The sequence below is a fragment of the Nomascus leucogenys genome, chromosome 3 (genome assembly GCF_006542625.1).
Source record: "Nomascus leucogenys isolate Asia chromosome 3, Asia_NLE_v1, whole genome shotgun sequence".
Taxonomy (NCBI): Eukaryota; Metazoa; Chordata; class Mammalia; order Primates; family Hylobatidae; genus Nomascus; species Nomascus leucogenys.
The window spans coordinates 95,328,897-95,344,869 of NC_044383.1; the positions used below are offsets into that span (position 1 = coordinate 95,328,897).

General features: G+C 41.3%; 1 protein-coding gene across 6 annotated transcripts in view; it reads left to right on the forward strand.

Moving 5' to 3' along the window:
- ARMC2 (armadillo repeat containing 2) overlaps positions 1 to 15,973 on the forward strand; it is a 132,839-nt gene that overhangs the window by 93,248 nt on the left and 23,618 nt on the right. For all 6 annotated transcript variants that reach the window (XM_030809536.1, XM_012505900.2, XM_003255541.3 and 3 more), the window contains one exon: positions 1,651 to 1,750. In XM_030809536.1, the coding sequence (XP_030665396.1) occupies positions 1,651 to 1,750 (100 nt within the window). The remainder of the gene's footprint in view (positions 1 to 1,650; positions 1,751 to 15,973) is intronic.

Genomic DNA, 15,973 nt, shown 5'->3' on the forward strand with positions numbered 1-15,973 from the left:
CTTCCTGTCTTATTTCTTCTGCTCTTATCCTTATTAATCCTTTTCTTCAACTCTCTGTGAATATATATTTTTCTTCTAACTATTTTAGTAAAAAACATAACTCCTTTCTTTTCAGCCTCCTTAAACCTATAAATTTTCCTCTAAATACTAATTAGAGGAAATCAGTACTTACAAGTTTTTTTGTTTTTTGTTTTTTTGAGACAAGGTCTCACTCTGTCACCCAGGCTGGAGTGCAGTGTTGTGATCTTAGATCACTGCAACCTTCGCCTCCCAGATTCAAGCGATTCTCCTGCCTCAACCTCCGGAGTAGCTGAGACTACAAGCATGCACCACCACACCCAGCTAATTTTTGTATTTTTTAGTAGAGACGGGGTTTTGCCATGTTGGCGAGGCTGGGCTTGAACTCCTGGCCTCAAGTGATCCTCCTGCCTCGGCCTCCCAAAGTGCTGGGATTACAGGCATGAGCCACTGTGCCTGGCCCATCCTACAAGTTTTGATTTGTAATATTTTTTATTACTCATATTTAAGTATTTCTTTTGTAATTTTCATGTTTCTTTGACCTGTAAGTTAGGTGTTCTTACATTTCCAAAAAAAAGTTTTTTTAAAATTTATTTTTTAAATGGTTTCTAATTTAATTGCACTTTGACCAGGGAATGTGGTCTTTGAGATACCAGTTCTCTGAAAATTTACTGAGATTTATCTATGGCCTGGTATGTGGTCAAGTTTTTAATATATTAATGGTGTTTTACCTATTGATCATCAATTAGGAAGAAATATATGAACATCTCCTGATTTGTTGTGGGTTTGTCAGTATTGCCTTATGGGTTTTGTTTGCTTGCTTGCTTGCTTACTTGCTTTAGAAATTTTGAAGCTGTTTTCAAGGCTTTCTGCCTTAAGGTTGGTCTATTTTGCCTAATATTAGTATAGCACTACCGATCTACAATATTAAAGCAGGTTTTTGTTTGTTTGTTTTGAATGTATAGGTTTTTTTGTTTGTTTGTTTGTTTGTTTTGAGGCAGAGTCTCTCCCCATTGCCCAGTCTGGAGTGCAGTGGTTCAATCTTGGCTCACTGCAACCTCTGCCTCCTGGGTTCAAGCAGTTCTCCTGCCTCGGCTTCCAGAGTAGCTGGGATTACAGGCACATGCCACCACACCCAGCTAATTTTTGTATTTTTGTAGAGATGGGGTTTCACTATGTTGGCCAGGCTGGTCTTGAGCTCCTGACCTCAAGTGACCCATCTGCCTTGGCCTTCTAAAGTTCTGGGATTACAGGCGTGAGGCACCACGCCTGGCCTATTAAAGCAGTTTTACATTTGCTTCTGATGTGGTCCCAGCGGACTCACTGATATCCAACCAGATTTCATATAACTTTCATGTAAGTTTGTGTTTTCTGAACTACGTGGATAGTGTAAATTCACACCACCTACATGTAAGTTACCTTTTAAATTTTTCCGGATCCATCTCACTAGAGTTTAGCGCAGATAGCAAGCCTCCTTGCAGCTTCTCTGAACTGATGTGTAGAGTATTTTTAGACTCCTTTTCTTGAATTGGGCAATGTTTTGAAGGTCTGCATTTAAAGTGATAGTATGTGTACTTGAATTTTATAGAAAAACAAAGTTTACCTTTATTTTCCCATTTGGCATTTCTGCAGCAAACTTACTTCTTACCGTGACTGCTGCGCAGCCTTGGCCAGCTATTCCAGATGTTATGCCTTATTTCTGAATCTAATTAACAAATACCAGAAGAAGCAGGTCAGTTCTTCATTCATTTAATTCTTCAATGAGTCTTTACACTAATGTATTTGTGTAAGCCCATGTTGAATGTCTTTATGTTTTGAATGTATAGGTTTCTATAAGAAACTTCCATTAAATGTATAATGGGCTGTCCTGGGAGGCAGTAAGTTGCCTATAGGAGTTGAAGGAGTTGTTTGAGTCCGAAATGAAATGTTGATGTTCTAGGAAGTTTCCTGGTGTAGGAAGGAAGGTGGTAGATTATAACAATATTTTTCCTCCCAGTGATCTGTAGACAACCTACATGGGAGTCACCTTGGGGTGGGGGTGGGGGTATAACCCCACCCCGAGGGTTATTTCCGTAATGGTTATTTCTTCCAGGTTTCATTCCAGGCTACTGAGTCAGATGGGTAGGGTAGGACCTACCTAGCCATCTGCATTTTAACAAGAACCACAGGGACTTCTGATGCAAATTAAGGTTTGCAGTTCCCCTGCACTGGATATTCCCTGAAGATTCTTCTAGCCCTTAAGTTCTCTAATTCTTTGACCCCATTGTTATATTTAAAAGGTAACATTTCCAGGTAAAGTGTTTAAATGAAATAATTTAGTTTTAATGAATCAAGGCAAAAATGCATATAGTTGTTTAAAAAAGGAAGAACTCACAAATGATTTCTCATTAATTAAATCATAATATTTCATACAGACATTATTATTTTTTTTGGGGGGGGGGATGGAGTCTCACTCTGTCACCTAGGCTGGAGTGCAGTGGCGAGATCTTGGCTCACTGCAAGCTCCACCTTCTGGGTTCACGCCATTCTGCCCCCTCAGCCTCCCGAGTAGCTGGGACTACAGGCGTGCCACCACGCCCAGCTAATTTTGTTTTTGTATTATTAGTAGAGACGAGATTTCACTGTGTTAGCCAGGATGGTCTCAATCTCCTGACCTTGTAATCCGCCCACCTTGGCCTCCCAAGGTGCTGGGATTATAGGCGTGAGCCACTGCACCCGGCCACAGGCATTAATTTTTCTTATACGTTTTTAAATATTCGTTAAAGCAAAGTCTACTTTTATTCACTTTCATAGATTATTAAAGTGACATCAACTTAGTGAGATATTTTGTCCATGAATAGAATAAGTATTCATTTTAAATGTAAATTTTGGGAAATTTTCAACATCCTATAGTAAGTTTTACCAGTTTATGGACCAAATAATTTATGTATATACTAACAATATTTTAATCTAAAGTTCTGTGTTTGTTTTGTTAACCATATTAAGACCACCTCAAAACATAATCTCTGTTTGTTACTGACTAGCATTGAACTTATTTTGACCCAGCCAAAGACTTCTGCTGAGAATTATTAAATTTGTCAGGTTTTACCCCAGCTTTAGCCTCCCAAGTAGGGATTACAGGCATGTGATGCCACAACTGGATAATTTTTTTTTTTTTTTTGGTAGAGACAGGGTTTTGCCATGTGCTGGGATTACAGGTGTGAGCCACTGTGCCTGGCCCAAAAGAATTCTTTTACGTGTTGTACTCAAAAGAGATCTATTTATATATTTTATTTTGTAATTTAATGTTATGAATTTTAATTGTAATTTTATTTTCCCATTACTACCTTTTTTTTCCTTTGGTGCTTTGATTTTGGGTGATTTAGATGTCTTTAATTAGAGAAGATTTATTTGCCTTGCCATTAGAATTTTCAAATATGGACAAAAGAAAATACTTCTGTTTAACAGTTTGATTTCAAGTTATGTTATAATCTATAATTTTTTTAAGGAAGAAAATTCATTAATTGAGTACTCACAAATAGTGCTATTGTTTTCTAGCATTACTAATAGATACTTTTTGTTTCTCTGATTGGAACTTAGATGATGGCCATGTGGAATAAACCAACAAAAATCCTGGTATCTCACCAATATGAGAGACTAGAGATATCAGTATGGCTAAGAGTATGCTTTTTCTAGTTTGAGTAACTAAATGCCCTAAAGTTTTTTTTGTTTTTTAAAATAAAGATGAGGTCTCACTATGTTGCTCATGCTGGCCTGGAGCTCTTGGGCTCAAGCAATCCTAGTACTTCAGCCTCCCAAAGTGCTGGGATTACAGATGTGAGCCACTGCACCCGGCCTAAAAGTCCTAAAGTTTAAATTGGCATAAATTTTTTTTTTTTTTTTTTTTTTTTTTTTTGAGACGGAGTCTCGCTCTGTCGCCCAGGCTGGAGTGCAGTGGCGCAATCTCGGCTCACTGCAAGCTCCACCTCCTGGGTTCACGCCATTCTCCTGCCTCAGCCTCTCCGAGTAGCTGGGACTACAGGCGCCCGCCACCACGCCCGGCTAATTTTTTGTATTTTTAGTAGAGACGGGGTTTCACCATGGTCTCGATCTCCTGACTTCGTGCTCCGCCCACCTCGGCCTCCCAAAGTGCTGGGATTACAAGCGTGAGCCACCGCGCACGGCCAAATTGGCATAAAATTTTACTATACTTTTCACTAAACTAATTTTCACATTAGACCAATGGTTATCTGAAAAGCAAAACTCATGTTTAAGAAACCACATTTTTCTCTGTTGATGTATATTACAATTTTATGTTCCTATTGATGTGGTTCGGATTTTTGTCCCAGCCTAAATCTCATGTTGAATTGTAATCCCCTGGATTGGATGTGGGGCCTGGTGGGAGGTGATTGGATCGTGGGCGGAGTTCTCATGGATGGGTTAGCACCATCCCCCTGGTGCCATTCTCGTGATAGTGAGTGAGTGAGTTTTTGTGAGATCTGCTTGTTTAAAAGTGTGTAGCACCTTCCCCTGCTCTCTGTCTTCCTCCTGCTCCGGCGTGTAAAATGTGCCTATTTCTCTTTCATCTTCCACCATGATTGAAAGTTTCCTGAGGCCTCCCCAGAAGCTGAGCAGATGCCAGCAGCATGCTTCCTGTACAGCCTATGGAACCATGAGCCAATTCAATCTCTTTTCTTGATAAATTATCTAATCTCAAGTATTTATCTGTAGCAATGCGAGAACAGACTAAGACACCTATTAAAATTATTTTAATTTCCAAAGAGGAATAGAGAGCACCTTGTAAACCATGTCCAGTAACATGCTTATTCAGAACCATCAAAGAAATGCATGTTATCACTTTAATCACGAAACTTAATCATTGTGGCAAAAATCATATTCAAGTATATTGCATGTTTCTCTTCCTTCTTAGAAGATATTAAAACTAACTTAACCTCTGGATACCAAAGGTCATTATTATAAGCATTAATTGTTGCTCTAGAGACTGTCCCACATGGGAAGCCTGAGTCTGTTGACAAGGTTCTTTAAATGTCTGCATCTTCTTTGTAGATTTTCTCTCTCTTCTTTTTCTATTGGTTGCTACCTCCGCCTTTGGTAATCTTTACCTGCTTTTTTGCAATTATTTGTTTGCAATTAGCAAGGGAACCTCATAACCAAGCTTATTAAAATTAGCCTGTAGTTCCAGCTACTCAGGAGGCTGAGGCAGGAGAATCGCTTGAACCTGGGAGGCACAGGCTACAGTGAGCCGAGATTGTGCCACTGCACTCCAGCCTGGGCAACAGAGGAAGACTCTATCTCAAAAAAAAAAAAAGAAAAGTAACACTGAAGCAGCATTGTTGTCTGGGGTAACACCCGAGGTTCGCTGCCTCATGCCAAGGAAATCAAGGACATGGACACATGTGGAGTGAGGTTAATTGCGGAGGTTTAATAGGCAAAAGAGAGAGGAGAACAGCTCTTTCTCCTGCGTGTGAAAGAGGCACCCGAATGGGACTTCTGGCCCGTGCACAGGGTTTTATAGATAGGCTTGAGGAGGCAATGTCTGATCTACAGAGGGCCCAAAGATTGGTTGGACCAGGTGTGATGTTTACATAGCATGCAGGGAAGCTGGCCACCCCACCCTAATCTTCTTATTATACAAATGGGGTTTTTGCTTGGCCGGTACCATGTTACCTGCTCTTTACTGTACGTGTGGCTGGCAAAGAGAAGGGAAGATGGAGCTGCCGTAATGGACATGCCTAGTGCTAGGTACCCTTTTTCCTGTTGGCATAGCTGGCAGCATTCACCCATGCAAGCTTCTAGCTTGCCTTTCTATGTCTGCAGCTTGAGTTTACAGGCTGCTCTTTATTAGAAAAGAAATTATTTGGGGGCTGCTTTTCATTAAAAGGAAAACCTTACTGAGGACCTCCTTACCTTCACTATCTGCCTAAATAATTTCTTTTTAACTCCAGTATCAACACGTAAGCCAGGCATGGTGGTGCGAGCCTCTAGTAAAACCGGTTGTCCAGCTTGGGCAACAAGGTGAAATCCTATCTTAGAGAGAGAGAGAGAGAGAAGACTGGCAACATAGACCTCATCTCTATAAACAAAAAATTAGCTGTGTGTGGTGGCACATGCCTGTAGTCCCAGCTACTTGGAAGGCTAAGGCGGGAGGATTGCTTGAGCCCAGGTTGCAGTGAGCCATTGATCACTAGCTAGCTAGCTAGACAGACAGACAGACAGACAGATATTTTAGACTAAAAACTCTAAAATAAAATTGAATATGAACAGACTTAATGAGAAGAGCCTAAGGGGCTCTGATGAAATTTCTCTGTGACTTCTCCTCTTCAAAGCCAATTCCATATTTCAAGTTGTAGCTCTCTTGTCAGCTCCTCTGTGAGGCCTCCCAAGCAAGACCAGTCAATTTGTCCCTCATCAGTGCAACATTTTTAAGACTTTAACATAGCTGGTACCCCCAGCTAGTACACTCAGAGCTAAGAACCCAAGCAGTATGCGTATGGCCTTAACCACTTCACTATTATTAAGAAAAACTATACAAATCTTAGAGATAAGGTATGGAATAGGTGGAGGCATGTCCTGACAAAGACACGCCAGGGCATTGTTTAATGACCCAATCAGGGATTAATTCTCTAGGCCAACGTATTAGTGTTTGAACTTGCTGTTTACTATTTGGTTAGATCCCAGACACAATAAAGTTACACATTAATTTGTAGGTTTCAGTCTGGTAGACAGGATCACCTCAAAAGTTATGGTTTTATTACTTTGTAGGCATTTGTCAGGTTTGTATATAACCCAGAAATTTTAAGTGCTTGTAAATTCCCAGTTCTTCAATTGTGCTTGGAACAAAGTTTACCATGGTATGGGCCCCCTCATTAATGAGCCCATGAGAGTCATGTTTTTAACTTTTAAAAAATTAAACTTTGACTCGATACTTTTAGTTATAATAAAGATTGAAATGTTGTAGTTTTGAGTCATTACTTTGATTTTTTTCCAGTAAGAAAAATACACAATTTATATTTTCCCCAAAACCAAAATATTTTAGAAGAGCAGGGAAAGAGTTTAGGCTACAAGGAAGTAGTTGTGTGTCCCAACTATTTCCTAAAGTCATTAACTAGAAGTTCCCGTAAGTCTTCATAAACATTTCTTTAGTGGTTCTCCAAATGGTTATCATTATGCAGCTGCCCTACCCACTACTGCGAGTTCCTAAACACAGACTTTGTCCTGATAGACCGAGATGATGCTTAGCAAAGTAAGCTCATAAGTGCTGGAAGAAAGAATTTTGAGTGTGTGAAATGCTTTGGCACCTGTAAGGTGTTAAAAAATATTTTTTCTTTTCTCTTTTTTTTTTTTTTTTTTGAGAAGGAGTCTAGCTCTTTAACCCAGGCTGGAGTGCAGTGGCGCGATCTCGGCTCACTGCAGGCTCCGCCCCCCGGGGTTCACGCCATTCTCCTGCCTCAGCCTCCCGCATAGCTGGGTCTAAAGGTGCCGGCCACCTCGCCCGGCTAACTTTTTTTGTATTTTTAGTAGAGACGGGGTTTCACCGTGTTAGCCAGGGTGGTCTCGATCTCCTGACCTCGTGATCCGCCCGCCTCGGCCTCCCAAAGTACTGGGATTACAGGCTTGAGCCACCACGCCCGGCCTAAAAAATATTTTTTCTAATACTCGAGTGCTTCTTCCTTAAATACGTATTTTCTTCTTCCTAGTTTGGAGGAGGAAATAATAAGAATTTTTTCCCACAATTTTCACATGGGTGGGCTGCCATAAACAGCAAAACAGAATTCCTTCAGACCAGCATGGCATCTTAGTTTCATGTTTCCTGTGGCCCAGGTGGCCGATCAAATACGATTTGTTTTTCCTCTTAGTGTTCTGATGTGAGTGTATTGATCTGCAGTGGTTAGACACTTTGCCGCACCTGGGATTTACTTGAATGTTGAGGCTTAGAACTGATTGTGGAGATGTGAATCAGCCTTCCAGCAACTTATTTAAACAGAATTATTACTTCCTATAATTATTTTTTTTTTTCAGCTCTAGGAAACATCCCTGCAAGACTAACTTGGGTTGTAGAGAAATACTTTGGAAGCTTTGTAGTCTCTTAATATACATAGCCATTGCCAAGTGTTTAGACAATCAGAAAGAGTCAGTAGACCTTCCCTGTTTTTGTTCTGGGAGGTTAGTATTGCTTCTGTCTTGAAAGCCTGAGGACTACCTTTAGAATCAGCATAGGTTTCATTTTTCTAAGACACACTTTTAAATCAAATCATGTTTATGGCTAATCGTGTTTTCAAAAAACATAGAAACAGAAATCTAAAATGAACAAGAAAGAAAAGAAGAAAAAAAACCCTTTATAGTGATAAATGAAATGTCACCTACACACGCCTCTTGAACTGATCTTATCAGTGGCTGGGGAGCTTCACAGGAAGCTGCCGGTCGCTGCTGCCATCCACAGAGGGGGAAATCCTGTTTTGAACCAGGTAGCACCAGGGCCGGTTGCTGTTGGAAGAAGTAGAATATTTCCTCCCCATCTGCTGTTGTTTTCCATTAAAGGGGAAAAAAATTAGAATTACATGAGAAGATACCAAAAGTCACACAATTTTCCATTATTTTTACATTCTTTTTCTCTTGTCAAGGTAAAGTCTGATTTCAACATATGAGAAGTCTGAATATACTTTATATATTCGAGTATATAAAGTCTGAATCAAGTCCATCAACAGGAGGGGTTATGGAGTGGTTTCACTTTTCTATACACCTGTGCTGTGAGGATTATTGATGAGGAATAAGGATTTATATTTACAAGAATTCATATTATTTTTTAAAAAGCATTATTATAAAGACAAATAATGGGTATTCCAGTGGTAAAATTTCTAATTTTTTCTAGATTTAAATCAGAGTGGCTCCCCAACTTGGCTTATCATCAGATTTGCCTGGGGAGCTTTAAAAATACAGGTGCCCAGCTGGGCACATGTGGCTCAGGTGGCCTGTAATCCCAGCGCTTTGTGTCAGATGGATCGTCTGAAGCCAGGAGTTCGAGACCAGCCTGGGCAACATGGTAAAATATGTCTCTACAACAACAATAAAAAAAAAAAGGAAACCACAAAAATTAGCTGGATTTGGTGGCCCATGCCTGTAATCCCAGCTACTTGGGAGGATGAGGCAGGAGAATCACTTGAGCCTGAGAGATGGAGGTTGCAGTGAGCTGAGGTCGAGCCACTGCACTCCAGCCTGGTTACACAGTGAAACCCTGTCTCAAAAAAACAAAACAAGACAAAACAAAAGGAACCCTAAGCCTATTTTCCACTTAAAATTTGAGTTTAATTAAAAATTTTTTTAAATTAAAAAATAGAAATACAGGTGCTCAGGCCCCACCCAGAGAGATTCTGATTCAAGTCTGGGATGGGGCCCAATAACCTATTTTTAAGAGACTTCTCAAGTGACTCAAATGAACAGCAGGTTTTGAGACCCTATGGTATAAGTTATTAAGGTGGTTCTTTAAAACCATTTTCTCCAGTATTGACAGCAGAGGGGTTCCCATAAAACCTCAAAAGATTTTAAAGTGATTAATCAAATCAGCCACACAGGGTCAGTCTTTCTCTACAGGAGCGTAGCTGACAGTGATTCTTCCTGACAAAGTAGGAACCAAGTTGACAAGACCCACCAGGTGCTAATGTAGGCTTCCCAGTAAGTGGTAAGAACCACTGGCCCTTTGCCTTTTGCACAGGCAGCTGAGGAATGATTTCTTAGCTGGAGAACACAGGATGGTACATTAGTCTTTTCCACAAATTTTCGCTGCCAGACTTGTGTCAAAATAAGTCCTGGGACCAAATCTAGTTTGAAGAAGGTGCCCATCACACAGATGAGGCTTCAAGCACTGGCCCGAGTGGCTCCCTCAGGAGAGATGAGCACAGGCTCTACTCCTCAGGACCCTTAGAGCCGCCTGTTCAAGGGAGGGTGCCTTCAGTTCAGTTGGCTAGACAAGCCGCGAGTTGTTGATTCATTTGTTAGTGAAACAAGCACCAAATTTCATCTTTAAAATAATTCCTGCAGATGTCTTGTTTTGAGACAGTTCAGTATATACGCATATCTAAATGTTGTAGTTTGCAACAGTTAAATTGAGAGTGATGAGTTCACTTAGAATATGGTCCGCTTTACACCCCCTCTGTTTGCATAATGGCCCTCACTGAAGTGGGCCTCCGTTTCCATCTGTATGTGATGGTTGTGTGCATGGCCTGGATTTCTGGCTCACCAACAGTCTCAATGAAAAGGCATCTACTCCTCCCAGCTCCCATAAATGACTTCCGCAGGGAGAGCAAGGGAAACTTCTTTGGCTCATATCTATGTGGTTAATTTGTCCAAGATCCATGATGCAACTAGTAACTCCAGTTCCCACACACACAAAAACTGAAACAGCCTCTTGGTCGGCTTAATGCCGTATGAAAGCTAAACTTTAGAATTAGGTAAAATATCTATTAAAAATGCTGGCCAAAATTCAATTAAATGACAAATCTCATTTAAGAAATGTGCACATATTGTCTGCTTTATGGTGTAAACTGCATTTGGTACAAAACAAATGTGCAAGCAGATGGGCTTAATAACGAAGGAGGGAGTGGAGTTGCTATCAGCCTTTGGGAAGCAGAGCCTGCCTCAGGAGGCGCCTCTGACGTCAGTGTTGCTACATTTAGCATCTCAGGAAAATATGTTTGGGTTTGTTTTTTGGAAGAACATGAAGGGATTTTCCCCATTTCTTCTGTAAATATCTACTGGGCAAGAGATCTGGTAAAATGCCTCAAATAAGACTTTGAAAAGACTGGCAATATTTTGCAAAGGTCATGATCAAAAAGAACAACCTTTGTCTACATTCCTATCACATGTGTCCATTGACCCACTGTCTATTTAACTCTCTCCACGTTTAGATACGGTTAATTTCTTGTTTCTTTTACCACAGAGCTTCTAGATGCAGCAGGACTGTTGTCAGAGCCTTTGCAAACCCTGGGAACTGCCAGACTCATTCTTGGTTGTGCTGCTTTTAAAGTCCCACCTCTTTCATTCTGTTTAGACTTCTATAGGCATAAGCTGCTGTCTTCAGCCATGTATGCACAGTGAACACTGATTTGGAATGCTTAGCCATTGTGGTATCAGAAATGAGAGCTGGAACGTCTGAACAGTGTGGGCGGAAAGCAAAACGACCTCCATTTTTCTAGCTGTTCATCTTGAATGTGACTACAGCCTTTCAGCATTCCAGAGAGAGGTGCCTTCTCTTCCCCTCCATCCTCTTTGGGTCATCGAGGATTGGTTAGGAAGGTGCCTCCACCCCTTCCCCTGGTGCCTTTGTAGGGCGACTTGGCTCCCAGCTTGCCCTCTGCCTCCTCCCTGACAGGAGCACGCCCTATGGCTGTCTTCCCAGCCCCTCTGCAGGCACATTCCCAGTGGGTGCTGAGAGCATTTGGCTGAGCTTGCTCCTTTTTTCAGCCTTGGCCTTGGTCTGCGCCCCTGACCGGGCAGGCCGTACAATACGCCCTTAGCTTGTTCATTCTTTCCAGCTCCTGCCGGCTTTGCCCTTGTGGAACTGGCTCTTACCCTGCTCAGCACGGAACCCAAATGCCTGATTTATGTCTGCTGGCTTGAAAAAGAACTTAGCACAGTGAAATTCTAGCATTGGCCTGGTACTTTTGAGTGACATTCAGAGGCATATCGTGGGTGCTTAATAAATGATTGCTGATAGAACAGATAGATGGATGGAGGAATCAAGTGTAATCTCTTCTGGTTTTAAAATGATTTTCTACTTAGATTCTTGGCTTTGAGTCTCCAACATTTCAGATTCTTCTATTTTATGTAGTTAAACACATAGGCAAACTCTTGACCCACTTTCAGTGCCCTATGGTCAGTTAGCATTTTCGCAGTAGTGCACAGTCTGTCTTCCAGTTTGCTAAAATTTATCTGTCCTTCAAGCCACCTGCAAGCTCAATTAATGTTTGGGTTTTGTTTGAGGGTGGGAAGTTGGATAAACAAAGCAAATTGTAAATCCTGATTCAGCTCTCAGGCACGAGAAGTTTGTAACCATATTTTAAACAGGGCATTTTGATTAATTTTCTGGTTAATAGAGGGTTCAGATTTTAAGTATATTTACATCCCCTTCCATTTCAACCCATTCTTACAAATCTTTCTAAAATGTGTTCCTTTACTCAGTGGAAGCAGTTCCCTCCTAAGTGGAGTCTGCTGAACATAGTTTATTCTTTCTGTGACAGCTTGATATTGTTTCTTCCCCACAGTCAACATTATGCACATGAGTTATTTTAAGGTACGGGAGGAAGGGTGTGGGAGTTGGGGAGGAATGTGTTCACTGTGGCTGGCCGTGGGCAGAGAGTAATGTGAGGTAGCAAAGAAGTGGTTGCACGGGGCCAGATGATGCATTAGATGCTGGCTTTGACATTCATTTAATAGGCAGTAGATGTTTTTGAGCAAAGGGAAGAGCTATGCTTTAAGAAGTGGTGTTAGGGTTGATGGCAGAGGGAGAAGCCTGGAAAGGGCCTCTGACAACAGTCTACAGGCAGATTAGCCCAGGTCGGCATGGGCAGGAGGGAGTTGGGAAACATTTTGAGATGACAGAGTTGAGGAGACTTGGTGACTGCTTGGTGAGGGGATGAGATAGAGAGGATCAGAGATGCTGGGGCTGGGGGACTGGGAAGATGACGATGATCAGCAATGAGGAGTTGGGCTGAAGGTGGTTTTGGAAACCATCTGTGTGTACACAGATGATTGTTCAAGTCCTGCCTCTTCTCTTCACCAGTGTTTGAGTTTGGGCTTACTTAATGAGTCTCCTGAAGCCTCAGTTTCAACATCTCCAAATAGGGATAAAAATGTCTTTCATTGGCTTTAGGCCAATGTCTCTCCCATGGAAAGTAACATGCAACAGCTGCTGCCAATGCTGCCACCATTGGAACTCGACATAGACCATCCTGGTGAGCAGTGCCCTGTTCCTGGTTTTATTCCAGTTAAAGTAATTTCATTCACAGGCTTGTGGGGCCCATTCAGATGAGTAACTTGCTTGCTCATTGGGGCATAACATCTGCGAAACTAATGACAATATCCCTCAGGCTCTAACTGGAAAGCTCTGTTGAGGTCAGTCCTCTTCCTCTAGGTGTACCTGTTTGTCTAAGCTCTGGTTGGCCATAGCTGTTGCTAGGCTGATTCTGTTTTAAGCAAAATTAGAAAGTTGATATGAACTGGTTATACTAGACTGCCTTCTTTAGGAAAAAAAAAAAGCTCTCTCTTGATTCATCTTCATTTTGCTATTTCAAAATCACATAGTTATGATATGAATATGCAACATTGTGTTAAATTTAATAAAAATGCTATAAAAGTGGAGTGTTAATTTATAGATGATTCTCAGATATTGTCTAAGAATAAAGGAGAGAATCTGTGCTTCAAAGGAGAGCTGCATATTGATGAAATCGTTTTCTGCTGTGGAATTGGTGCTCTCTTTAAATAGATGATTTTGGCCTTGGTTTAATTTTTACAAATCTTTATAGAATATTAAGTAATATTTTATAGACTTGAGATGGCTCGGGCTGTGGAACAGTATATAATCTCTCCATGATCCTGCCCAACGCAGACCTTGGTTCAGTAGGGAGGACCTTGGAGTGCACGGTTTGGGAGCAGAGGCCACCCATGGTGAGGAGAGGGGCCCTGGAAAGCTGTCTTGTTCAACCTTCTTCAGGATTCCAGATGAGTCAAGACAAGCCCTGGCATGGAGATAAGAAAACACTACCTCTGCTGACCTCCTGTGAGACGGCTTCTATTTTGGCCTCTTCCATGCTCCCTAGGTCCATGTAGAATATATTTAAGAAAGGAGGGGGAAAAAAGAAAAGAAAAAGTGCCTTAGCCAACCCTGAAAAACAGGACAAAAACAGTAAGCAGAGATGGCAGTTGCTGGAAGTTTGGTGCTGCAGACGGCGCAATCTGCCATCCCATTTGTTGATCTCGCATGCCATGCTTCAGTTGGCACCGCGGCTGCCAGGAACCACCCCCTCCTTTTCCATCTGAAGCAGGAAAAGCAGTATTATAACAGTGTTAACTCTTCCTGCCCTACAGCCTAGAGCTTCTTCCTCTGCACTGGAGGCTTAATAATCTCGGCCACGTTAGGACCTACAGAGATGACAGAATCGAAGAGTTTTAGAAGAGGAAGGGGCCTGAGGGAATTTTTAGAAAGAGAAAAGCAGCACTTAGTCTTCCCAGATTAGACTGCATGTGACAGTGGGGAGAGGTCATTTGAATTTTGAAGATGATGACCACTAAGGAAATCTGTTTTTTACCAGGATCTGATCTAAATCCTGGCAAATCAACACTGATAGCTGGAGGTGGGACAGGGCTGGAGAAGCCTACTGAGCTGGACTCAGAGAAAAGCAAGACCAGGTAGATGGAGGTGAAACGGCAAGGCCTAGGAAGAAAAAAAACAATCCAGCACCCTTAGAAGATGCCATGACATTTTAGGAGGTAAATTGTTTAGTCCTGGTAACAATTTAGGGTACAAAATGCAACTATTAATTAAATTACTTAAGCAATCACTTAAAATCACTCATAATGCCTTTCCTGTCTTGTTTAACGTGCTTTTATGGAAATGAGAGAAGAGAGCCCAATTCCAGGAACATGGTGAAGTCCAAAACTTATTAACATCACTGTTATCAAATGTGCGAGGGAGATGGCGGTTTAGATTGTAAAAGATACTGTGAGTAGCTTTGTTCTGATTAAAGAAATGGAAGTTATCATTTTTAGTGAATTAGTTAATTTATATATATAAATGCTTAGGACAATGCCTGGCACATCATGAGTACTAATAAGTACTATGTGTTAGTTGCTGCTACTACTGTGCTGCTATTGTTATTAATTATTAGGATTTTCAGAACTAGAACTCATATAGTCTTTCAACAGAAAACATGTATCAAAGTTCACACAAAAATTCTGTTTATAGTCCTCAGCTTAGAAAATATCAGATGAAGTTCTTCTTTAAGATGCTTAATTCTTGGAAATATCCTCTGTCCTGGTTGGAAAACTGATTTTCTGCTTCTCTGTTGGGTCTGATCAGGGTAGAGGAGAAGCTACCAACTCAGAGCCCAGGGCAGGGCCTTTGCCACTAGGCATTACTTAAAGTAACCCTCTGTTTTATGTGAAGTGGGATTCAAGTATTATAATCAAATTGTGTGTGCTTGTTTTAGACTTAAGGCCCATAAATGTCAGCTTCTTTAGGGAACAGTCAGGTAATTGAAGAATGAGAAGATGACCCTTGGCTCAGGAAGGAGATAGTCCCAGATACTCTCTCAAACTAATCCTCTTCAAACTAAAAACAGGCCGGGCACAGTGGCTCACGCCTGTAATTCCAGCACTTTGGGAGGCCGAGGCGGGTGGATCACTTGAGGCCAGGAGTTTGAGACCAGCCTAGCCAACATGGTGAAACCGTGTCTCTACTAAAAGTACAAAAATTAGCCAAGTTTGATGGTGTACGCCTGTAATCCCAGCTATTTGGGAGGCTGAGACAGAAGAATCACTTGAACACAGGATGCGGAGGTTGCTGTGAGCTGAGATTGCACCACTACACTCTAGCCTGGGTGACAAAGCAACACTCTGTCTCAAAAAAAAAAAAAAAAAAAACTTAAAACAGAACCATTTGACCCAGAAATCCCCTTATTGGGTATATACCCAAAGAAATATAAATAAATCATTCTATCATAAAGACACATGCATACATTTGTTGATTGTAGCACTATTCACAATAGCAAAGACATGGAATCAACGTAAATGTCTATCAATGGTGGATTGGATAAAGACCATGTAGTACATATACATCGTGGAATACCATGCAGCCATAAAAAAGAATGAGATCATGTCCTTTGCAGAAACATGGATAGAGCAGGAGGCCATTATCCTTAGCAAACTAACGCAAGAACGGAAAACCAAATACCACAAGCTCTCA